Genomic DNA, 26,041 nt, shown 5'->3' on the forward strand with positions numbered 1-26,041 from the left:
GCCGACAGCCCTATTGGACAACTGTTAAAATTGACATTATGGCAAGAACCAATCAGCTAAGTAAAGCAAAACGAGTGGCCATCATTACTTTAAGAAATGAAGGTCAGTCAGTCTGGAAAATTGTGAAAAAGATTTTACATGCCTGGTTCCCACCGTGAAGCATGGAGGAGGTGTGATGGTGTGGGGGTGCTTTGCTGGTGACACTGTTGGGGTTTTATTCCAAATCGAAGGCATATTGAACCAGCATGGCTACCACAGCATCCTGCAGCAACATGCAACATCCCATCCGGTCTGCGTTTAGTTGGACCATCATTTGTTATACAAGAAAGAGTGATGGAGTACTGCGCCACCACAGTCACCAGACCTGAAGCCAATTGAGATGGTTTGGGGTGAGCTGGACTGCAGGGTGAAGGCAGAAGGGCCAACAAGTGCTAAACATCTCTGGGAACTCCTTCAAGACTGTTGGGAAACCATTTCAGGTGACTACCTCTTGAAGCTCATCAAGAGAATGCCAAGAGTGTGCAAAGCAGTAATCAGAGACAGGGTTGGCTACTTTGAAGAAACTAGAATATAAGACATAGTTCACACTTTTTAGTTAAGTACATAATTCCACATGTGTTCATTCATAGCTTTGATGCCTTCAGTGTCAATCTACAATGTAAATAGTCATGAAAATAAAGGAAACGCATTGAATGAATTGTGTTCAAACTTTTGGCCTGTAGTTTGTGTGTGTGTGTGTATATATATATATATATATATATATATATATATATATATATATATATATATATATATATATATATATATTTTGCCATCATTGATTTGGTGGGTCATTTCAAGCGGTCTGTATTATACAGGTTCCAACTTGGAATCAAAAATTATGATTCCAATGGGATCCTGTTTTTGTTTTTATTATTGGAATTGTTGGGAAAATGAAAATGAATCCGATCATTGTGGGTGAGCTACGAAATCAATGAAAAAAGTTGGGTGATATTAGATATAATACAGACAATTTCCATTCAAGTTTCAAGAATGACAAAGCAATCAAAAAACTGAATCTCGACACAAAGATTGCAATGACAAAAGGTAAACTATTAAGAACCTTTAGCTACTTTACATCCTGTTATTTTACCTAAAAGTATTGCATTCGTAAGCAATATTTTGACTGCAGCCCAAACCAGTTTGAAGAGAGAAACACCAACCACATGAATATTTTAGGATAAGAGATACATTTAATCATTTAAACAAAGTTATAACAGTTATCCTTGTGATGTTAGACATTTTGCATTTTGAAAGTCAAGTTGTGATTTTTTTTAATACAAACGAAAAGTTAACGTTAATTTGAGATTTATTCACTTGTAAATTTTCCTTAAATTGTAAAGAACAGTATATTTGCAATAGCTTTTTTACTGGGTTGGGATGTTATTACATCTAAAAAGGGAACAAAACAAGATTGTTTGGGAAAATGGGACAACATGACCAAGAAAGTTAGCTTTCTGCTAAGCTAGGTTGGTTCGAATTAAGGAAAAGTTCAACATTTTGTGAAATAAGCTAATTTGCAGTTTGAGTAAGATGAGACGATGAATATCAATCGCATGTGGTTAACCTAGGTTAGCATAAAGACTGGAGGTAGGGGGGAAAGGCCAGTCTGGCTTTGTCCACAGCAACCAACAACCCTAAAGTTCACTAACCGACACTTTGACAGACAACAGTCTCTGCTCCGGGTCTTTATGCTAAGCTAGGCTAACCACGACCCAGGCTCCAGCTCAGTACTTAACACGGACATTTCAATCTTTTCATGTCACTCTTTAGAAATAAGGGAGTAAGAATAGCCCACATATGTTGAACATTTCCTATAAGAAGAGAACTTCCAATGAAGAAAGTAAAGGTTGAATGCTTGTTTGGTTTCATTGGTAAAAATGAGTGAACTGTAGCTACTACCCGTGCTACATTTGTAGGAGTTTTACAGGAAATGATTTCATGGAAATTCACTTAATGTACAATAAAATGTCCAGCTGATTAGAGCGGTTGATTAAAATGAACATTTAGCAAATGCTGGTTAAAAGCGGGACCTGCTGAGGTCCGAATTTCATCACTTGGAGGCTGGCTAAATAAAACCATTTTGAAAGTATAAAAACATTAGCATGGCTTGCATTGTTCAGTCACTTGCATATTGAACGGAATAAAACGCCACGGTTTGACTATCATGTAATACAATCATTAAAACCCATGATGAAAAGCAAAGCCCATGTCCTGTTGTCATTAAGAAAAGGGTGCAATGTAACATTAAAACATATGTATGTACAAAATACTGGACTTGTTGACGCCAGTGAGCCGATATATAGTACAACATTAATGCAATAACAGGTGAAAGCTGATGCAGAGTTCAAACACATGGATTAAGTTCAGAGCTCTAACACCTACAAGGTCTACAGAGCATAAAAACAAAAATGACAGTAACTATCCAAAAACCTCTGAATGTATTTGATACCAACAAAAAAAAACCTGTTGAATCAAGAAAAGTTTAAAAAGCTATGAAATGTCTTATCTGGGGTCTCTGCACTTTGTTGTAAGCAAATTACTATGCCGTTTTACGTTTTCATTTATCCCCTCGTCTATCCATGTAAAGTTTATTGCCATCATAAAAATTACCTTGTCCTTATTCTAATCAGCATTAACACAGGTTGAATATCTCCATTCCCCAAAGGGTTGTGGTAAGTGTTCAAGTGCCTACAATTAGTTGTTGTGTAATAAGACGGTTCGACATCATTGGCTAAGCCTTCCAGCGGCTTAAAAGGGCATAATTTTGATATAAAATATCTGCAGTTTGACCAAAAGCAATTGGAAATTTGTTGTATTATTGTTTGAGACTTGGGCCATTATTCAAATAGAATTTACAGTAAATGTTGGGACCTAGAGCTGAAGAGATTTATTGATAAATCAATTTTGACAACATGATTAAAAAAAAAAAAAAAACACACCAAACATTGCCACGTTCCAGTTTCTAAATTGAGATGTCTTGCTGCTTCCTCGTGTTGTGTGAGAAAAACATCTTTGGGTTTGGGACGTGTGTTAGACAAAACTCAGACAGCCAATGATGTTACCTTGTTCTTAAAAAAATACATTTAATATATTCTGGCATTTAATAGACGACTAATTGAGAAGATTATTGACAGATTGATTGATCGGGAGTTTAATTCCTGGTTGCAGCCCTAGTTGATATTCCTTATCGACACGTTATACTACATTTATGAATGATTAAAAGAATGCAGCTATTTTGTCAACTTTGACATCATAAAGGTTTCAAAGTGGATGTCAGATCTTCCAGTCAAGCCCTTTGACAACACTCGACTAGCATTTCTATGTTGTTTCTGGCAGATTTTCATATTACGTTTCTCTTGATGTTACCATCCCGCATCATAATCTTCAATTAAAAAAAACATTGCGACTCACAAAAAAACCTGAAAGCAATTCATGGACCTTTAAGATCTACAGTAAACTCGGAAATCAAATTGGAATTATATGATTAACATGAGCATGAGTAAACAGTCTGATCAGCTGATGACAATATCTTCGCATGGAAACTGCATAGGGTGCAAAATGGGCTGTATAATCTGTATTTCTCAAGTACTGACAGGGAGCATGGTTAACAGATATAGGATTTCTCTTTTCAGCAAAAGGAATTTATAAAACTATCTATTTTCAACACTTGGCAGATTTAAGATTACTGTGAAAAATATCTCTAGTTATGACAAGTGCATGCTACAGGTTGACAAAATCCTGACAAGGAAACTTAACTAATTCTGAAGACAGAGTAAAACAATAACGCCTTCAATTAAATCAACTTATAAAATGGAATAATTTAGACCAAAAGCACTAAACGAAAAAGGAATTTGTCTAAAAGCTTTAGAGTTAAGCTATACAAATGGATTTCTGTCTTCATGTGCAGGTCCAGGATAATAAAATAACAGAAAAGTCCCTTGGGCCACTAGGCCTCCGTTTTTTTGAAAGTAATGGGCAAAAATGACAAACCAGATTAATATGAAATCACCTGAGTAATTTAATCAAGCTCTACGTACAACCTTTGCTGATACTGTCTCCTTTTTTAAGCTAGTGCTCTTACCACAGCTCTTAATTACAGTGTACCATTTTCACAGTTCAATTTGACCTGTGCATGCATGATATAAACCATGCTTGCAGTACATAATTTACCAGAAAATGCACCTATGAAAAGATAAACTACGATTCACTGAGGAATATGTATTTACAGGAACAGAATTTGAACAAAACGTAGAGTGGAAGGGCATTAAAAAATATACAACTTAAAACTTTGTTCCACCTCAGAGACATAGGTCTTTCATTTAAAAGTAGATGGAAAACCTTCAGAACAGCTTATTCCAGTCTCTAGTTGCCTCCATGAGGTGTCGCTGGCCGTGGCCTATCCACTCTTCTTGGCTGTTGAAGAGCCGACCACAAAACCAGCAGTCAAACACCACTGGCCCTTGACTACAACCTGATAGTCTTTTCACTACCTCATACTTTTTTTTGCTTTTTTTCCTCAACTTCAGTTTCAGGAGGAATCGCTCTCGGACAGAACTCTGAACTGGCCGGGGTCTTGGATCGTCGCTGCGAGACGATCCACCTTTGGTCGAGGAATTCTTCCATATAGTGGCGAGCTCAGCGAGAGCTTGGATTGTTTTCTGAGACAGAGAGACCTTAGTAACAGCACCTTTGTACCGGTTAACTACCTTCATGACATTGGCCACTTCGGGAATGTCAGCATCTGGATGATTGAGCACCACTACAGGTTGGTATCTACGAGGGCATTTGACCTGCTGTAGAGAACTGAATGGTGCAAGCCTTAGTGTTCTTTCAACTTCTTTGGCTACAGGCTTCCATAACACAGTAGTCTCTTTCTCAGTCAGTACTTTATTTGAGAGTCTTCTAGCTTTATGCACCGTTGCTGGAAGCTCGTCAAATAACCGTTTCCTGCGTCTTTTCCTTTGGCTTGGAGGCCGAATTGGCCTTGGGGCTAGGATAGGTTTCTCTGCTTCGCACGATTGTATCTTTACATTCATCTGAGAGGGTGAAATGCAAGATCCCTTGACATCTTTCTGTGCAGTATTTTGTATGGTGATCATTTGCTTTACTCCATTGGAGGAATTTGCATTAGTTTTGTTTGATGACACCAGAAAACACTGGGTTTGAGGTCTGGTGGCCAAAAACAATGGTTGACTGCTTGAGGTGGGAGCACCGCTTGTAAGCAGGCTACCGGTAGGAGTGACAATTTTAAATATGACTTTGTTCCCAGTACCTTCATTGGCTCGGCTACACTGAGTCCCAGTCTTTGCGTCTTGGTTGTTCAATTTCAAGCCTGATTTGGGTGGAGATATGTATCGGAGCAAGAATGCCTGGCGACCAGTCTGCAGGGCGCTGGGTTTGTCTGCAGAGTTCACCGGCACGGCTAGAACTGGCCGTGAGTTCAGTGGGAGTTGTGTATTTGCCAGACTGAGGCCAGGAGCACTGGGGGCCGGAACAAATGGAACAGACCTCTGTACCAAATAGCAAGTTGGCTGTGTCTTTCCCGTTTTGTCGGAAGGTGCATTTTTTGGTGTGCTTGAGAAGAGTACAGGACCCTTAAAACCTTGGCTGTTGATAAGGTAGTGGTTTGAGGTGGTGTTCACACCTGGTTGAACAGCAGAGAGAAGCGTTGCCCCTTTTTCAGCAGCTGCCGCCTTTGGTGCAGGTACACCCATCCTCCTGCTGTTTGGAGTAAAGGTTACTCCAGTAGAGTTGCTTGATCTTTCTAACCCTGACTTCATATAAGATACATTGATCTGAGGATTTCCAGAATTGGTTATCAATTTAAAACCTGGAGTGGCTTTGAGCTGAACCGGCATGCCAAATTGATTCTCACTAGTTCTCAGCAGTACCGACTGCTTTCCCTCTGGCAATTGAAGAATTCGTAGAGTTGTTTTTGTTTGTTTTGAAGAATCATTAGTCACAAGTTGGTTAATGATTGCATCTGAATGTTCCTCCACAAAACTGCCCAAGGAAGTTGAACCAATCTTTGTTTCTGACCGGTTGTTAGATATAGGAATGCTCTCCTCCTCAATTTTGATAATATTAAAGTCTTGGAGCACTGACTCAGGATTTTCATCCTCAGTGGCAGGACCGTCAACACTAGCGATGCACGAATCGACCTCAATGTCACTATCTGACACCTTTTCTGGATTGGGGTCTTCGCCATTGCCACTTTCTGTGAATGGTTCTGGAGACTCTGCCAATGTCAAGCTAAACTGTGATGATTCACAAACGCTGTCTTTGTCTACTGAATGTTCAGACATATTGTCAAAGTTTTGGGTAGTGTTAGGGGAGGTGCCGAATGTTTCCTTGGAATAATTGTGAAAAGTAAATACTTCTTGGTTTGGTGAATTTTGTGTGCAGTTTTCTGATCCCATGGCACTTTCTCTGCAGCTACCTGACGTGGATTGGGATGACTCGGATGGAGGTGCTGGATTAGTCAAAAGCTTTTTTAAACTTTGCTTGTTTTTATGTTCAATCTCAGTTTTAAACTGATCAGTTTTTTTTGGAGTACTATGAGAAGATTGGTCATGATTTTCTATAGTGTTCAAGGAGGAGTTACCTTTGTGTTCGTCAATGAGTTTGTCTGTTACTGTATCAGTCATCAATAACTCATCTGCAGCCCCACAGTTTTCAATAGCGTCTTTGGAGACTTGCTTGGAAAGCAATGTGTCCTGATCAGTGACCTTACCAGCACACATTGTTTTGTTATTACTGATTTGAGAACCCCTATGGCATGTTGCATCAGAGTTAACTGTTGCAGAGACAGAGTTTTTATCAAACTTACTTCTCTGGGACAAGGTTGTTTGACTTGGGGGACTCTGGTCAGCCCCATGAGCCATCTCATTTGACATGGGATAAAGTGTATCCGCACAAGACGAAGACCTACCTAGTAAAGGATTAGTTTTCTCGCCAACATCGTCTTGGGGTGGGGTGGAATCAAGGTTGCAAACAGAGGTTTCTTCCTCCTCAATCTTCACTTTTACTGCCATAATATCATCTTGAGCCATCTGTGTGCAAGATCCACTTTTTGGTGAAAGAGCAGAACAATGTGATGGTAACTTCTTGCTATGTGAGCATTCCCCATTCTCATGAGAGACTTTACCTTTTTCCAACACAGGATTTGGTGCCGAGGATCCCACATCTTCCACAAATGTATGGTTTTGAGTGGATGAATCTTGCTTTGTTGTCGGTATTACTTTGAGGACTAAATGTTTTTTGCCATCAACCATCTTGAATCCCATTACCTTGGTTGTACAGTTGGGGGGAAGAGAGATTTTGTTCTTAACCATCAAAACAGTCAGTCCATTAGGATTGGTGTGACTTGTAGCATCAGAACTTGCAGAGTTGTCACATTCCTGTAACACTACGGGCATTGAGTGCTCTGCATTATGAGAGCTTTTGCTCCAATTTTTGTTTTCCTTTTTTGCAACAGTCCCGTCCACAAAGTGGTGGGTCTCCTCAAAGGATATCTCTGGTTTCATTAGCCTGCCATTTAGGTTTGGCAAACTCCCAGAAAGACAGTTCAGTTTTGATATCCTCTGAGCCTCCTGTGATTCCCCACTCTTTTTCAGCAAAAGTTTAAGGCTTGCAGATGAATTTGCTGAAATGCTGCTGTCATCTATAGCCTTCCATGCATTCCTTCTCTCAACCTCCTCTTTGTGAACAGCTGCTGTGTGTTTTTTAAGATACTCGCCTCTTGATGCACCATAGCCACAGATCTGACAAGTGAAAGGGAATGTACCCGAGTGAGCTTTCATATGCTTCTGGTGATCTTCTTCGTTCAAGCTGATGTTTCTGCATTTTGAACACTTCCAATGACTCTCGTTATGATGATGAATGTGCTGGACGAATGTTCCCGCATCCACAGTTGTAAACTCACACCAGTCACAGTTAAACTGTCCATTTAGACTGTGACACATGATGTAGTGTCTGGTGAGCAAAAGCAGGGAGTACTGAACGTCATTGTTGCAGAGCTCACACGTAACCAGAGTATTCCTGTGCTCAATCCGATGACGTTGAAGAGCAGGGAACTCGTTTGTGGAAAAACTGCACAGGTCACAAGGGTACGTAGGAAGGGTTCCATTATGGACCGCTCGAAAATGTTTGAGAAGATCATTGGGGCTGTATGTGGAATCATCTTTACAGACAGAGCATCCAAAACTCAGAATCTTTCCAGAGAAAACGGCCCCCTGCTGAATTTTACAATGGGTTTTATTGCGAGTTGGTTTATCTTTCGTGATGGAACTCCCATGTTCTTTAATGGAGGATTCTTCTGCATTATTGAAGGGTGGCCCATCTGTCACTTCTCTGAAATGCTTGTACACAAAGTCTTTTACCTTTTCTTTCCCTATTACTGATATGTTGCCGTTTTTGGCAGGATCATGAGGTATTGTGAGGTCTTCTTCCATAGTTGTAAATCTACAGATATCTGTAACAGAAGTAAACAAATGGGTTTTATTAGCAGATTAAGAAGCATCCCACTTACTCTAAGTACATTTAACATTGCTGTATAGCAGAGCAACTAAATCTATTACCCATATACAAAGCACCTGTCCAATGGACATGATGATCCCTGTTCCAAATAGATACAGGGTGGTTTCATGCCCACTTAAACAAGCCACACACCTGCAGCATTTAAGAGTGGAGGTGGGCCACCTTGAAATAAAGACTTTCTACTAACGTCACAATAATTTTATATACTTTTATAAAATAAAACACATTAACATTCATTAAAAAACAGAGCGTACTTCATACGTAGGGATGTAATAACCCCCTGATTCAAAACTATTCACAATTTTAAGTTCACGAAACAAGTTTCTCTCAATTTTAACCGAATGAGTTGCAGACAAATGATCTTTTATATAAAATGTGCAAAACAACGCGTGCAAAATTGCGACAAATGTTATTCTCAAAAACCAAACATTTTAGTAACCCTTGTGTTGTCTTTCCCTCAACATGAAAAAAACATTTATCATTCTCCCCCCCCCAATGTCTTTGTCCCCTTTGACGTTTTGTCACTTTTTTCAACATTTTAACCGGTCAAGTTTTTTATACTTCTTCCAATATTTTTTATGCTTTTTACCCCCAATGTTTTGTTGCCTTGTTCGACATTTTCGACCTCTCTTATTTCTGATGTAAAAAACAAAAAACAAACTTGGAAACGGGTTAAATTTGATCCCAGGACAACATGAGGGTTACATTTTTTTTTTTTTTTTTTTTACTTTTTAATCCCACACGAACTAACTAAATAAACAAAAAAAAATATCTTCAAATATACAACTAAGAAGCCAGTGACATGGTAGTCACAGTGATATTAAAGTGGATTATGCCTAGGCAGTTTTAAAATTGCATCGCGATTCATTTTAATACACATTAATTGATTTTTAAGCAATTCACGATTTGGTTTTGCCGTTGTTGGGCAATAGTTCCATTATAATCTTTCATCATATTGTTATTGAAGTGTTCTGAGAGGAAACAAAAACTCTAAAAAAATCTAGCATGAAGAGAGACTTTGGCCAATCACAGGTCATTTAGAGAGAGAGAGAGAGAGCATTCCCTTTGGCTGTTCTGCACATGCAGGTAAGCGGAGACAGAGACCTACGAGAAGAGGGAATGTTGGTATTGGCAGTTGTAGAAGTACTCAAAAGTTTTTTTTTTTAACTATCAATATGGCACAGTTCAAGTTCTATACAGTGCTGCTCATACGTTTAGGGACCCAGGCTAAAGTTGACTAAAAAGAGGAATAAAAAAATAAATACATCATCTTTTGGAAATTGATCTTAATGCCTTAATTAAAGAAAATTAGGAAAAATCCAACATTTAAAAGGACACCCATTATCTTTCAGAATAATAATTTATAAGAAATTAATGTTCTTCCTTAAAATACAGGGGGCATAAGTATACACACACACACACCATATATTATTTCATAGAGGCCGGCAGATGTTCCCTTGGCCTTTGGAATTAGAACAACCTCCCATCATCACATACCCTTCACCATACATAGAGATTGGCAGTGTTTTGGATGGCGCAGTGGCTATAACACATGCCTTTGGTGTGGGAGATCTGTGAAGAATTCCCACTGTGATACATCAACCAATGTGTCCCTGAGTAAGACACTTAAACCCCTAGTAGCGCCAGAGGGGTGGCCTCTGACATACATAGCAATTGTAAGCTGCTTTGGATAAAAGCGTCAGCCACATGACATGTAATGTAACATGTAATGTTTCATTTCAGTTAGCCTAATAGCTGATCTTGGAGGCTACTTATCGCAAATTGACGCGTGTGCGACTCAAAAAGCACTTGAGTCACATGGGGGAGTGACAGCGTATATAATGCAGGGCGAAGGCGTTTGCGGCGTGGTTCACGTTATACTTGCTCTGTGACAGGAAGGCACCACTGTGTTCACAATGCCCTATTCACTGACTGACAGGCTGAGGTTGTAGGGCAAGGTAATTGTATTCCTATAGCAAATTTGAGTAACAATGCAATTCAAAACACTTTACATAAAGCATTAAAGTGCAGGTTAAAAGAGAACAAAAAACTGGCAAAAACAAAAAAGGCCCGAAAGGGAACGTGCTCTGAACGGCCGCATGCTGAACGGGCACTACAGTAGTGTACTGTTATTATAAAACTGAAAAACGTTGAACCCACTCTGCCCCCACTTATGACCCTCGCACTTAGAGGAAACACTCTTATCTGCAGCACACCAAAAATTCAAAATAAAGATATCGAGAGACATTTAGTCAAAACAGAAACCCTCCAGTCTGCATACCAGCGTTGTCATTGTAGAACAGGTGACACATGCATGTAAAATAACTTATGGACATTAAACTGACAGCATATTGCTGTCTCTTTGACCTAGATTTTTGAGCTCTTTGAGCCGGAAGCTTTTCTGGAAACTTGCTCAATTGAATGTAAGACATTTATGTCTGTGCTCAATTAAATATAACAAAAGTATGAAAACAGTTAAGAACCAACAACCCTAAAGAACCACGTTTTTCGGGCCGCGATAGTTTCCATTTGCATGCTTGTTAGTTTTCCTTCTTTCTGACCAAAGTCACTGGATGACAACTCTCAGCTCCTTAGCGTAACGAGGAGTGAGCTCTCGTCAGTGTCTGTGTGTGGGGAGGCGGGACTCCTGGCAGAGCAAGAGAGAGACAGAAGAAATGCAAGGCGCCGCCAAAAAAAACAAAAGTATATGAGCTATATCCCCCCCGTTTAACTCGGCGTCCTGTTTTCTCCTTTTCATACCAAACCACGCAGTTGACAACCTGCCGGTGAAGACCGGCATACATGCCACGGGCTGCTGTGGACTTGTCGGTCTCCCAAGTGCTCTCAGGAGAGTGGCTGCATGTGTCCAATGCACAGAACATTAAATCGGTACAGGCATACAGCTGTCAGCTTTTAGTGTGTCAGAGGCTCCCAGATGGTGAACTGAGACTCCGTCACCTGCTTGTCGGTCAACGATTAATAAATCGCTTATTTCATTTCATTTTGCTTTCTTTTGGAAGGCTGGCCGCAAAAATCGGCACTTACTAGCTAATGAATTAGCCTGATGTAAACGCTAGATATCAGTAAACAGAAGTGATGGTGTGTGTGTGTGTGGTGGTGTGTGTGTTGGTGTGTGTGTGTGTGTGTGGTGTGGTGTGTGTGGGTGTGTGTGTGTGTGTGTGTGTTGGCCTGCCTCCTTAATACAGGTAATGAGTGGAGAACAGGAGGGCTCATTAAAAAAAAAAAACAGGTCTGTGAGTGCCGGAATTCTTACTGGTTGGTGGTTGATCAAATACTTATGTCATGCAATAAAAATGCAAATTATTTAAAAATCATACAATGTGATTTCTGGATTTTTGTTTTAGATTCCGTCTCTCACAGTTGTGTAACTATGATAAAAATTACAGACCTCTACATTTGGCAATTGGATTATGCTTTATACAGTGGGGCTCAAAGGTTTGGGGACCCCAGGTAAAAAAATGTGTATTATTGTGCATAAACAAGCCAAGAAAAGATGGAAAAATCTCCAGAAGGCATCAATTGACAGATTAGACATTTGTCTAATGTGTCACACAAACATTTTATTACCAACATTTACACTTAAAAAATAACAGAAAACCAAAAGATGGCTTCTGCAAACGTTTTGGCACCCTGCAGAGTTAATACCTAGTACCCCCCCTTTGGCAAGTATCAAAGCTTGGAAATGCTTCCTGTAGCCAGCCAAGAGACTTTCAATTCTTGTTGGAGGTATCTTCGCCCATTCTTCCTTCCAAAAGTCTTCCAATTCTTTAAGATTTCTGGGCTGTCTGTCACGCACTGCTCTTTTAAGGTCTATCCATAGATTTACAGTTACGTTGAGGTTAGGGGATTGTGAAGGCCATGGCAAAACCTTCAGTTTACGCCTCTTGATGTAATCCACCGTGGATTTTGAAATGTGTTCAGGATCATTATCCATTTGTAGAAGCCATCCCTTTTTCAAATTCAGCTTTTTCACAGATGGCATCAAGTTAGCGTCCAAAATTTGCTGACATTTTTTTGAATCCATTTTTCCTTCTACTCATGAAATGTTCCCTGTGCCACTGGCTGCAATACAACCCCAAAAAATGATTGATCCATCCCCATGCTTAACAGTTGGACAGAGGTTCTTTTCATTAAATTCTGTGCCTTTTTTTATTTTAACTTTTCTCATTCCGGCCAAAAAGTTCTATTTTAACCTCATCGGTCCACAGAACTTGTTCCCACAATGTATCACTTGTCTATATGTTCATTAGCAAACTTCTGACTCTGATTGTGGTGAGGACGTAGAAGAGGTTTTCTTCTGATGACTCTTCCATGAAGACCATGTTTGTACAAGTATATCTTTATAGTGGAATGGTGTAGCACAACTCCAGTGTCTGCCAGGTCTTTCTGGATGGATCGTGCAGTCAAACGTGGGTTTGGACTTGCTTTTCTCACAATCCTGCGAGCTTTTCGGTCTGACATTTATCTTGGTCTTCCAGATCTTGCTTTAACTTCCACTGTTCCTGATGACTGTCATTTCTTAATTACATTCAGAACAGAGGATATTGGCATCTGAAAACCCTTTGCTATCTTCTCATAGCCTTCTCCTGCTTTGTGAGTGTCAACTATTTTCAGTTTCAGTTTTCTAGACAACTGCTTAGAAGAAGCCATGGTGCTGATTGTTGGGGCGAGGTCAGATGAGTCTGGGCATTTAAAACCTTAAGATTGACATCACCTGGTCTTTCCAGACGATGATTGAGAACAACCCATGACGCTGTCAGGTCTCAGCTTTCCAAAGGGGGCGATGCATGCTGTAAACTCTGCAGGGTGCCCAAACTTTTGCAGACACCATTCTTTTTATTTTCTATTATTTTGAAAGTGTAAATGATGGAAATAAAAACTAACTTTTTGTGACATATTAAATGAATGTCTAATCTGTCATTTGATGCCTTTTGAGATTTTTCCATCTTTTCTTGGCTTCTTCATGCACGTCAATACAATTTTTTACCTGGGGGGCCCAAACTTTCAAGCCCCACTGTAGATACTCTTGAAAGTATCATCTGGTGTTTTTAGGCGTTTCCTGTGGTTTGCCAGAAATTGGACTAGAGAGGTATATATACTGTATAAAAACTAACTTTAAAAACTATAAAAACTTTGGAACCACCTTCTCATTCAATGAGTTTTCTTTATTTTGATGACTATTTACATTGTAGATTTTTACTGAAGGCATCACCACTATGAACACATGTGGAATTAAGTACTCAACAAAAAAGTGTGAAATATCTGAAAACATGTCTTACATTCTAGTTTCTTCAAAGTAGCCACCCTTAGCTTTTTTGATAGCGCTGCAAACCCTTGGTGTTCTATCAGTGAGCTTCACGAGATAGTCACCTGAAATGATTTTCCCTTCACAGGTGTGCCTCGCAGGGTTAATTACCTTAACTAATTTTCTGTGACTGTTATTGCCACTCTTCATTTTAACACTAACCGGTCGTCAGACACCGCCTACCAAGAACCTGGGTCTGTCAGAGGTTTCTGCCTAAAAGGAAGTTTTTCCTTGCCACGGTCGCACTGTTGCTTGCTCTGGAGGAATTGTTGGGTCCTTGTAAATTATGGAGTGTGTTGTAGACCTACTCTACCTGTAAAATGTCTCGAGATAACTCTTGTTATGAATTGATAATATAAATAAAATTGAACTGAATTGAATTAATTAGTGGAATGTCTTTCCTTATTGATGGGGTAGGGTTCATATTATGGTAAGAACCAATCAGCTAAGTAAATAGAAACAAGTGGCCATCATTACTTTAAGAAATGACGGTCAGTCAGTCTGGAAAATTGCGAAAACCTAGAATGTGTCCCCAAGTGCAGTTGCAAAAACCATCAAGCGTTACAACAAAACAGCTCACATGAGGACGCCTCAGGTTAGGGAAGACCAAGAGTCACCTCTGATGCTGAGGATAAGTTCATCTGAGTCATCAGCCTTAGAAATCCCAAGTTAACAGCAGCTCATCAAGAAAATGCCAATGCTTATATTCTAGTTTATTCAAAGTAGCCACCCTTTGCTCTGATTACTGCTCTGCAAACTCTTGGCATTCTCTTGAGGTAGTCACCTGAAATGGTTCCCCAACAGTCTTGAAGGAGTTCCCAGAGATGCTTAGCACTTGTTGGCCCTTTGCCTTCACTCTGTGTCAGCTGTGTTTCAACCTGACTTCTGCAGAACACAACTGATGGTCCCAACTCCATTAATAAGGCAAGAAATTCCACTAATTAATCCTGCAAGGCACACCATTTCAGGTGACTACCTCATGAAGCTCATTGAGAGAACACCAAGGGTTTGCAGCACTATGAAAAAAGCTAAGGGTGGCTACTTTGAAGAAACTAGAATATAAAACAAGTTTTAAGTTATTTCACACTTTTTTGTTAATTACATAATTTCACATGTGCTCATTCATAGTTCTGATGCCTTCAGTGATAGTCTACAATGTAAATAGTCATGAAAATAAAACACATTGAATGAGAAGGTCTATTCAAACTTTTGGCCTGTACTGTGTGTTGTGTGTGTGTGTGTGTGTGTGTGTGTGTGGTGTGTGTGTGTGTGTGTGTGTGTGTGGTGTGTGTGTGTGTGTGTGTGTGTGTGTATATATATAAAAAAAAAACATAGGCATAGTCTGTTCTTAGTCTCTTTTTTTAGTTTTTTTTAAGACATTTTAACTTAGCTACTACTACATATTATCTTTTAATTTAAAAGGGTGGTAGTGTCACAACACCACCCACTCAGTCAGGTCAGGTTAAAAATGTTATTTTCAGATTGTAAGGCCCACACTTAAATTACAGCATCATTGATAAGTAAGAATACATTTAAAAAGTTTAATAAGCAATTATTACCTGTACTCCTTTAGGCCAAACTCAAACATTAATGCATGTTGTGTCTGAAGAAGAGTAGTGTAGGCCCCGGTGCCTGTAAGAGACAAAAGCAGCATAATATTACTTCAAGTGCAATTTTATATAAACTGTACAGTTCTCTCTTTAAATACTACCAATTGTGAGTGGTTTAAAATAGAAATATTTGTGGAGAACATCTTGTTGACCAAAATGTGAGTATAAATTGTTTTGTCACGCCGCTTGCATGGTGATTTTACCCCCAAGGTATCAATGTTGACATATTAGTTTCATGTTACTGTCCAATGTTATGAATATAAAAAAGTGTATCTTATCAACAGAAACCAGTAAGCAATGGCTCTGCTGAACGTCATGCCATGTGCACTGCCTTTCATACCATATTATTGAGTGACATATAGTCCACACAAACACATTACTAGCTGGACATCCTAAACTTTTGGTGACATGTTTCACCTTACACATTTCCATTAAACATAATGGTTTTACATCTAACGGCAGAAAACAACTCTTTTTTTTGTCCTTCTGATCCTTTGCTATAAAAAAGGTGGGATATTGGCTATTGAAATAGCTCAGGCGATCAAAACTTAAGATACCCTCTGGAGGTTTTCACCTCTAGTGTTATAGAGCAGTCTTTTATGAGAGGGACATTTTTGAATAAGTGTCTCGTGCACGCACGATCACACACGTGCATGTGGATGATGAGATACACTTTCCTGCCATTAGTTATGCACCAATCTGATTTAAAGGCGGCGTTTACAGCCAAGAAACACAGCAGCAATGACAGGAAAGAAGAAAAAAAGCAAACTGGTAAACAATGCATGATTTAAAATGCCACACACACACGCACACGGTCTGTTGCACGAAACCAGGATAAGGGATTAAGCCGGGATATTCAAATTATCCTGGATGAATTTAGCCTTGACTTGGTTGCACGGAACCAGGTTGAATTAAACCCAGCCAAGTAACCATAGAGATGTATTCTTTGCGGCTAGCCTGGTCCAGAGCAGGCTAACAGCCAGGCTAAGATTAATCCTGGAGTCTCAAGTGTTAAATCAGCTGCCGCTCTGATCCAAAATTAACGTGTTTAACAGTTATTCCGTAGTCTTCTGCATGTGTTCCGCTTTATTTTTATTTACATGCATTATTTGTCACTATTGTCGTCATGAGTTTGATTTAAACCCCTACTATTGCAGTTATTTAGATGGTTAGAAATGGTTGCACTGGCCCCCAAATTTTTATTATAGGTTACTTTGGTTTCATAACCTTCTCAATAAGTCTCACATCCCTGGACCAATAACTTGGCCTATATACTACTGTTTATAGTGTAGTTTACATTCATCACACCGGGAACACCACAATGCTTCTTAATCTTTTTATTTTGGTGCGGTCACTTGTCAGAAGAATAAAGAAAACATGAATATTGTTTTACATATATGCTCACAGCGTGTATTGAAGTCACTTACTTATTTTTCTAGTTTTTGTCCCTTTCTGATTGTTCTGTATGAACATTAATTGTACAAAGAATCAGACATAGCTTATAGAGATTTGTGCATATGGTTGGAAAACATGTTCTTGCGTTTTAAATAAGAGTTTGAAATTAAGCCTAGAGTCCTTAGGGTCCATTTAATTCCCTCTGCTCACTTTTAAGGCGAAGTAGTCTAAATAATAATACATTTTATTTATATTGTGCATTAAATAGTAGGCTACTCAAAGACACTTTACAGTAAAACCAGCACATTTATCACATAATAACAGAAACATGAAAATAGGATATTTAAAGCAATTAAAACACAGTGTAGCCTACAACCTTGTAAAAAAAAAAAAAAAAGTGGAGTGACTAGTCGGCTAAGTAGATATTTTTACATCCTTACGCATTCAGTAGGTCCGCAATAGTCTTTTGGGATTTTTCCTCTCTGTTTGATAACAGCCGTATTTCCCTTTTGCATATTCTTCCCCTCCTCGTTACTGTCCATTAGAAGCTGCTGCTCATTGGGTGAAACATCTGGCGCATGCGTCTTCTCACTTCAGCATCAGTAAATCTGTGATCGATAACGTGGTCTATTTGAGGAAGCCGTGAACGTGCACTTATCCCAGCTATCTACACCTGGCTGGACATAGCTTCACCTGTTCATCCTGGCTCGGCAAACGTGCAACCGATTAAGCCGCGATGAGCAGATCACACTAAGTCAAGCTGCGCTTTTTCACTTATCCTGGATGTCTTTATTCTACTTTTGTGCAACAGGCCCCAGTTGGCAACATTGATTTTTTTTGTTATAGTGTTTTTGTTCAAAGGACTTTAAGTTTCATATCTTTTATTTTTCAGAACTTTAAAACATTTTGATGTTCCTCTGTTCTGTTGTGACAAAACATAATTATTTTAGTGAAAACTTGTAAAAATGACAGGAATCTGTTTTGTTACGCGTGATTTTTTTTTTATTTAACAATTTTTAAATAACCAATCCTTTATCGGTCGGGCTCTACTCCGTATCATCTTCAGTGATATGGTTCATATATAAATAGTGATTTGTTTTGAAAGTATCTGTTAATGTTTTGTAGCTTAGTCATTGTTTTCAATAAAAATAGTTTATGAACTTTCATTTGACTATTTTATTACTGAACGCAGACCTCACGCCCCGCGCCGTCACATCCTGCGCCACCCACAGCCACGAGTAAATTCTCAATTCTCAAGGAAACTGCAGCTATATCCTCATTGTTACAGGTTTATTGATGGCAAGATCTTTTAAGCCTACTTTGGACCAATCGTATTTATAACCATAGTGGTGTTAGAGCAAAAACAGGAAAACACCCTTTACGAGATCACTTTCACAAGTGAGAGAAGCTGTACTATTACATGAAAACTGAACCAGTGCTGTGAAGGCCATAATGAGGGCAGAGCTAATGCAGTGTTACATGTGGAGATGAAATGATTAATGGGAAAGTCAAGTGACAGAAAATGAATCGACAAATTTGATAATTGATTACTCATGTAAGTTATTTGCTATTGTCTACAAAATCTTTTCAACAAGTCTTCTAGTCTAGAAGCTAACTTTTACACTTAAAATGAGTTAGCATTGATTGCATTGAACTGACGATGACAGTAATAAATTGATTTGTTTCCGCACGCAAATTAATTCCTGTGTGCCATATGTACCTGATATAGTGCTACAGGGTGTGCTCATTAAACACGCAGAGTGTTGATTACAGGCACGTTCATCCCAATCCAACACTACATTTATGAAGTATTAATGAAAAGTCAGGGAACCGGGATTAGACTTCAACTTCCTACTGTCAGCTGTAAACCCAGGGAGGAAGCCATGTTGGGGAAAAAATGGCTGCCGTTTTAGTGACTTTATCTGCACCAGACTTCAGTCTCAGAAAATGTCATTTCTGCTAACAAACACTTCTGACTTAAATAATGTTTTATCAATAGCACAGACCTACTTGGAACATTATATAAATAAAGTATATAGGAGATAAGCCTACTTAGCTTATATTTTTTCTAATAAAACTGGATATATGAAAGTAATAGTGTAATGAAGTAGCATAATTAATGAGTAGGACATTAGTGGACACCTGGACAGCAGGCAAGTAGGCTAGTTAAGGCCAACACCATCTAAAGGGATAGATAAATAAAGCATGGAGATGAGAGGAAAAAGTTGCATCGTCTCATAACTGCTACCACTCATCCTCAGTAACACAACACAGGGACAACAACGTGTTGCAAAAATGCGACTCTCTGCCTCAGCCACTCAATTCGACATTTCCCCCCCCCACAATTTTTTTAATTTAATCTTTACTTGTTCGAGTGACTTGCTCCATAGTCGCTTAAGTTTAGGAAACGCGAGGGAACGCTGCATCAGTGGAAGAATTAAAGGCTGTAGACAGACAGCAACAAAGGACTCCAGAATATACGCTGCGATACTTGATTTCACTGTGGCAATTTGTATCTCGAAACATGGGGAACATTTGAGCTACTTCGCGATAATGTTAGTGTCTGTGGAGTTCAATAACCAGTTATTTTACATCAAAATAAAGCCCCCCCACCCACGCGAAGATATTTAAAGTTACAGAAAAATGTGTTACTTCTTACTATGAACTCGACGGAAGTTCAGGCGGCGTCCTGTCAACGTCCGACATGATAAAAAGGAGGTTCAGGTTGGAAAAAACACCCAGCAGAAACATTTGCCTTCCTTCTCTTCTCTCTATGAATCCACAGCGACGGCGGCCATGACAGTCCATCCGGGTACTAATGTGCTCTTGACACTCATGTAGAAGCGGATGAATATGTATTGCCTGTCAAACACTAAACTAGTGCCGTGAAGGGCATTTCTACGCTAAAACACAGTTTTCAACAACTTTACTGAAGTAAAAATATATATTGTGTTTTACCAGCACATATCCATAAGAACCTAACGGTGTTTTTGCAGCATGAGCCCTACGTCATTCGTTGCCGGTGTGTTTGTGTGTGTGTGTTGTGTGTGTGTGTGTGTCCTAGGTGGAAGAAGAAGCAATGAGCAGCAATGGCGGATCCACGCCACTTCCTATTGAATGCGTTACATGTAGGATAGACTGTTATGCCTTCGTTTATCGCCGATGAAATCTTTTATTTCTCAGCTCTATATACTCCTACCTATAATAGGCCTACATCATCTCTCTCTCAATTTATCTTTTCGGTCTTTCTCCCCCTCTGTCTCATTCACATGCACACAAACTTACAAAAGGCTAATATGCATGTGAAGCTCACACATTGTACAGTGTGCACTCCCAGTGTTTCACACCAGCTATATTAGAACCAGTGGCTAATTCCAAGGTGTCAGTCAAGTCTATGTGTCTCTGCTTGCCTCCCTCATTCTCCCTGTCTCTTTATGTTTTGCATTATAACGGCCGCCAGTATATCCATTTGGACTGAGACACTAGCCCACCATAGAGTTGATTATTCAACTGATCACTGATCAACATAGGCTAGAGTATGTCACAAGGTCCATATTGTAGCTGTTCTGGTCTCTTGATCACGTTGCATAATCTTCATGAGCAGATGGACTTTGTTAAGATGTTGTGGGATTGCATATGCTAATATTTCCTGTTTTATTCCCCCAGGGAACTTTAAGGACCTTCCTGCTTTGCTTACAGGGTGTAGCACATATGAAGCAACTTCAACAAAACATTCGTGATTTAGCTGAAGTTCTGTTGTTTTGTGTTCCCAGTTGCAGGGGCGTAGCACAGAAAAACATTCAGCCACATGTTGCATATGTCATATTTCGTGGCATATTATATTTTATTTACTTTACAGTCTAGCCTCACTTTCTCCTCCTCCTCCCTTCACTTCTTCATCTACACCACCTTCACAGCTCTTTTCACCTCCGTCATCCTCTGCACTTTTTTCTGTCTCTAATTCAGCCTATTTTATTTGGTGCAGACCTATCTAGAAATAGGAAGTATGATACATCAATATTAATATTAGATTAAGGTATAGCCACAATTGACAAATTTAGGTTAAATTTCACGTGCAATCTATCCTATAAATCAGTTTATAGGCTAAGTGCATGTACTTTTACACATAATTAGAACCACTCAAGAAATTGGTTAAATATTACAAGTAGCTGTATGTTCCATTGTGGGAATTGCAATAGACTTTATAAATACCTACTATATTAACCTAACTGAATGCAAGAAGATTCAATACCAGCATGACGGGAAAGCAGCAGGCCTGGACGCAATACAGTAAAACCCACACATATAGCCTGCATGAAATGCACTCATTTGTAATGACCTTTGTATTTACCTACCAATAATTGGCAATTAACTAAGAGAAAACAACTTTACTGTAAGATCATATGTTCAACCAGAACATTAGTCTGAGCAACCTTATAGACCAGGGGTTTTCAGTGTCTGAGACCGTGGGCCTCCCCTCAGACAAAGCTCTGAAAAATGTGCCTCCACTTGAAAAAGCTTGGTTATAGACCATCAGGGGCGTAGCACAAAAATCTGGGCCCTGTAAAAAGCCATTCTCTTTGGGCCCCTCCCCGCATCTACAGCTATTCATTCTCCAATCTTTTTGGGCCCTTCTCAAATGACGGCCTTGGGTACTCAGTCTGATATTTTAAATTGTTCTACAGTTTCAAATAGCAGGACCAGCAACATACAAATGACCTTTAATCATGACCCTGCAAGACTTTTTTTCAGGGCTTCCAACTTTTTAATGTAGTTTGGAGGGAGATTTGTGTGGAGTGAGATTCTCAATTTAAATTCATTAAAAGCCAAGTCAATAGTGATGAATACGTATGGTTGATCAGCATACCTGCCAACCTCCAGGCATCATATCCTAAAAGGTGCCCATTAATCACCCCGACTCCACTTTAAAAACTCTGAGAAGAGACAGGGCCAGGTAGCCATCACTCATACACTGACCCAAGACCCTTTCCACTGCAGCCTGCTAAATGTGCGTCTGGAGGAAAGTGAAACTCGTTGAATACTGTTAGGTGGTTTATGATGCTTTTCTATAATTTCTATTTCAGGATATGTATTCCTGAGATAGCGCCATACTGTTATGCCTGCATTAACTCATGTGATGACTTCCCGTCAAAATTGAAAATCAACACTTTTGTTGCCGTTTTTTATCTATGTTTTAACTTTTTCTTACAACTTTTGTCCCTTTTTTAACACTTTTGTTGCTTTTTTTCAATGTTTGTCACTTTTTTTTGAAGTTTTCAACACCACGTAACACTAGCTTATTAAATTTACTTTCACAGTTATTTTTGGAATTTATGGTCAATGAACCTCATTTATAGGAAATTATACCTAATGTTTGAGTTAGAAAAGCAAACATTATGAATTATTTAGACTGAAATTAAAGGAATGTATGTTGACAGATAATCACAGACTGGAATATGTCAACTTTTACTCAATTTCAAAATCACTTCAATTCTTTTTCAAATGCAATAAAATTTAATGACACCCCAAAATGAATGGAAGTAGAGATTTGTCCTTGCCAAAGAGCGTTGTGTGGAATCAATTGTGTTATTTTGAGTAATTACAATTGGGCAGTTAAAAAGAACATCGATATAGGAAAATGGGTCAATTTGACCCGATTACAACATGAGGGTTAACAGAAACACACATTTGCAAACATGTTACACTAAACTTAAATTAGAAGAACTTTATTCTACAACATGATAATGCTAATGTTTGAACCAGTGGTTATGGCATCTACCCTTTAGAGCATGGGTCTCAAACTCGCGGCCCGGGGCCAATTGCGGCCCGCGGGATGATATTTTGTGGCCCCCAACTTGACATCAAAGTTAAGTGTTAGGGCGGCCCGCGCGTTCTGAAACTTTTTCTCATTGCGTTTGTCACTTATGGGCTACCGTAGTCTCGTGCAGCGGCGTAACCGTTGTCAAGCTAGCTAAGTACTCTTTGCGGCAAAGCCTGAGGTTGACAATGTGATGTCTGTTGTTGTGAAATCACACCATTCAGATCTAGGGGCTTAAAGCACCGGCAGTTCCGCGCCCTGTTTGGAGGAAATAGTTTTTTTTTTTGGAATACTTGATGCGCCCAGCCAAACCCAGACTCTACTTCCAGCGGCCCCAAGTAAGTTGAGTTTGAGACCCGCTTTAGAGTCTCTAACTGAGGTGGTGTACACTGTGAAGCCCCAGTTACACACGGCAGATACGTTGGTTAAAGTTTGTGCAATAAGCAGGTCCGGCATCAGGAATTATGGACAGGGGGACAACATTTGTCAAATTGGGCTGCTGTTCCACCCTCTAGTGCCACTGTATAGTCCAGTGGTTTCAAAACGTTCACGTGAAGTACCCTTAAATCGACACAGATTAGACCACGCTGATGTTTTGTCAAGTTTTATTTTTTTATGATAAGTTTGGTTTTATAAAACAGGTTGAAACTTCAAGGTTGACAGCTGTGATTGACTCGTGATTGGTCGGGCGGTGGCATGGGTACGGCTCCACCGCCCAATCACTCTGGCCCCAAAATTGCATTTTACTTTTTTTTTTGCTTTACTTTTGTACAGTGGGAGGACGTGGAGACGCGTTGTCCATCCTTAATTACCGTTAGCATTTGTGCCTTTCTCCATTGACTTGAATTAAAGTGAAGATTCCTTTCATTTTGAATTTCTGGCTTTATAATATATGATATAATGGCTTTGCATGAAGACAAAAAGGCAGTAGAAAAGCAATCTGTGACTGATGCACTACTTTCCAGTTTGCTTGATATCTATTAATACTTTACACATAATATACAGAGTACATGTGGGACCCAGAGCCACAGTAACCCACTGATTGACAACGCCCCGAACCTGACAACCCATTATCATTCAAACACACTTCACAAAGTGATTGCTCAGCCGTGTTGAGTGAGAAGGGTTTTGTATGTCTTGCTCTACCTCTTTTTCCGTTAATTCACAATTTTATTCTCAAAAATTCTGATTTCTGTTCTCATAATGTATCCCTTTTTTCTTAAAAAAAAAAAAAAAGTCTCTCTGGAGTGGTTTACTGGTCTGGCCCACTTGAGATCAAATTAGGCTGTATGTGGCCCATGAAATAAAATGAGTTTAACACCCCTGTCTTAGAATAATGTATTTAGTTTTGTACTGTTGAAGTTTATTAACCATGATCTTGTAAAAAAAAATGGTTTATTTTTTACACTATTTGGACCCTATTCTAACAATGTTGTCATGGTTTTGGTTTTTATCCTGTTTTGTTATTTCTCCTTGTTTTGTGTGTGTGTGTGTGTGTGTGTGTGCGTGTGTGTGTGTGTGTGCGCGCGCGCTCGGCGTTTGTGCCCGTTCCTGTGTTCTGCGTCCCCTTTGAGTTTTTCCCTGCCTTTGTACTCTTGTTTTGTCTTGCTTTTTCCCCTGGATCTTTCTGAATTTTTGCATTTTAGGACTTTGTTTTTGCATTTGTTGGATCCTGTGTTTGTGTGGACTTTTTTGTGTGTGATAATAAAGCCTTGTGAAGCTCCCTCCTGCCTGCCTGCCTGCCTGCCTTTCTCTGCGTTTGTGTCCTCCCTTCCCTCAATCGTAACAGATGTTAGTGCATGGCGTGAAGCTCCTGGTGCAGGTGCGTTTAGGGCGTGTCCAGATCCACTTTTGCTAGTTTGACGGGGGGGAGAAAGGCTTGTACTCAGTGTCTTCATTAATTCATAGGTGTGTTGTGGGCGTAACATGCAATCAACAAAAGTGTTATCTGCATTCCATTTAAAAGCCAGGTGCGTTTGGACCATGCAGCATTGTTACGAGGAATTTTTATATGTAATCTTTTGCATGTTTGTGTGCTGCTGCCCTGTGTGTGTGTGTGTGTGTGTGTGTGTCACAAGCATAGTGTGTGCACACTGTGCATAAGCCTGGGCACTGTTTACTAATGCGCTGTTAAAATGACAATCAAATGCTGCGTTATTGACTTTAGACCAGGTTTTTGTTGGTCAGTGGCGCGTTCACTTCCTGCTGCCTCAAGCATCAGAGTGTCATCTCCCATTCCCTTTAAAAGCCTGGCGTGTTTTTTTTTTACCATGAAGCATTGTTACGATGGAAGAATTGTGCCATAATACACTGCTCAAAAAAATAAAGGGATCACTTAAACAACACATTGTAACTCCAAGTCAATCACATTTCTGTGAAATCAAACTTAGGAAGCAACAGTGATTGACAATTAATTACACATGCTGTTGTGCAAATGGAATAGACAACAGGTGGAAATTATAGGAATTAGCAAGACACCCCCAAGAAAGAAGTGGTTCTGGAGGTGGTGACCACAGACCTATGCTTCCTGGCTGATGTTTTGGTCACTTTTGAATGCTGGCGGTGCTTTCACTAATGGTAGCATGAGACGACTCCGTCTCATGCTACCATTAGTGAAAAGAACCCACACAAGTGGCTCAGGTAGTGCGGCTCATCCAGGATGGCACATCAATCTGAGCTGTGGCAAGGTTGGCTGTGTCTGTCAGCTTAGTGTCCAGAGCATAGATGCGCTACCAGGACACAGGCCAGGACATCAGAAGACGTGGAGGAGGCCAACAACCAAGCAGCAGGACCGCTACCTCCGCCTTTGTGCAAGGAGGAGCACTGCCAGAGCCCTGCAAAATGACTTTCAGCACGCCACAAACGTGCATGTGTCTGCTCAAACGGTCAGAAACAGACTCCATGTGGGTGGAGGGTAGCCACAGGTGGTGGTTGTGCTTACAGCCCAACACCGTGCAGATCATTTGGCATTGCCAGAAAACACCACAATTGGCAAATTCGCCACTGGCGCCCTGTGCTCTTCACAGAGGAAAGCGGGTTCACACTGAGCACGTGTGACAGAGTCTGGAGACGCCGTGGAGAACGTTCTGCTGCCTGCAACATCCTCCAGCATGACCGGTTTGGCGGTGGGTCAGTAATGGTGTGGGGTGGCATTTTTTGGGGGGGCGCACAGCCTTCCATGAGCTCGCCAGATGTAGCTTGACTGCCATGAGGTACCAAGATGAGATCCTCAGACCCCTTGTGAGACCATGTGCAAGTGCGGTTGGCCCTGGGTTCCTCCTAATACAAGACCTCATGTGGCTGGAGTGGGTG

General features: G+C 39.9%; 1 protein-coding gene across 2 annotated transcripts; it reads right to left on the minus strand.

Moving 5' to 3' along the window:
• Nucleotides 1-1,369: 1,369 nt before the first annotated feature.
• On the minus strand, nucleotides 1,370-19,941 carry si:ch211-214e3.5 (zinc finger protein 518A). Of its 2 annotated transcripts, none has more exons than XM_032502835.1 (3): nucleotides 19,571-19,941; nucleotides 15,466-15,538; nucleotides 1,370-8,515 (listed from the first exon to the last, which is right to left on the minus strand). In XM_032502835.1, exon 3 carries the CDS (start codon nucleotides 8,493-8,495, stop codon nucleotides 4,383-4,385), a length of 4,113 nt encoding a protein of 1,370 aa, XP_032358726.1. In that variant the 5' UTR covers nucleotides 8,496-8,515; nucleotides 15,466-15,538; nucleotides 19,571-19,941; the 3' UTR covers nucleotides 1,370-4,382. The 2 variants fall into 2 exon arrangements, with proteins under 2 accessions (XP_032358726.1, XP_032358727.1); XM_032502836.1 differs by having other exon boundaries at nucleotides 19,564-19,941.
• Between the last annotated feature and the right edge of the window lie 6,100 nt (nucleotides 19,942-26,041).

The sequence above is a fragment of the Etheostoma spectabile genome, chromosome 21 (assembly GCF_008692095.1).
Source record: "Etheostoma spectabile isolate EspeVRDwgs_2016 chromosome 21, UIUC_Espe_1.0, whole genome shotgun sequence".
NCBI lineage: Eukaryota > Metazoa > Chordata > Actinopteri > Perciformes > Percidae > Etheostoma > Etheostoma spectabile.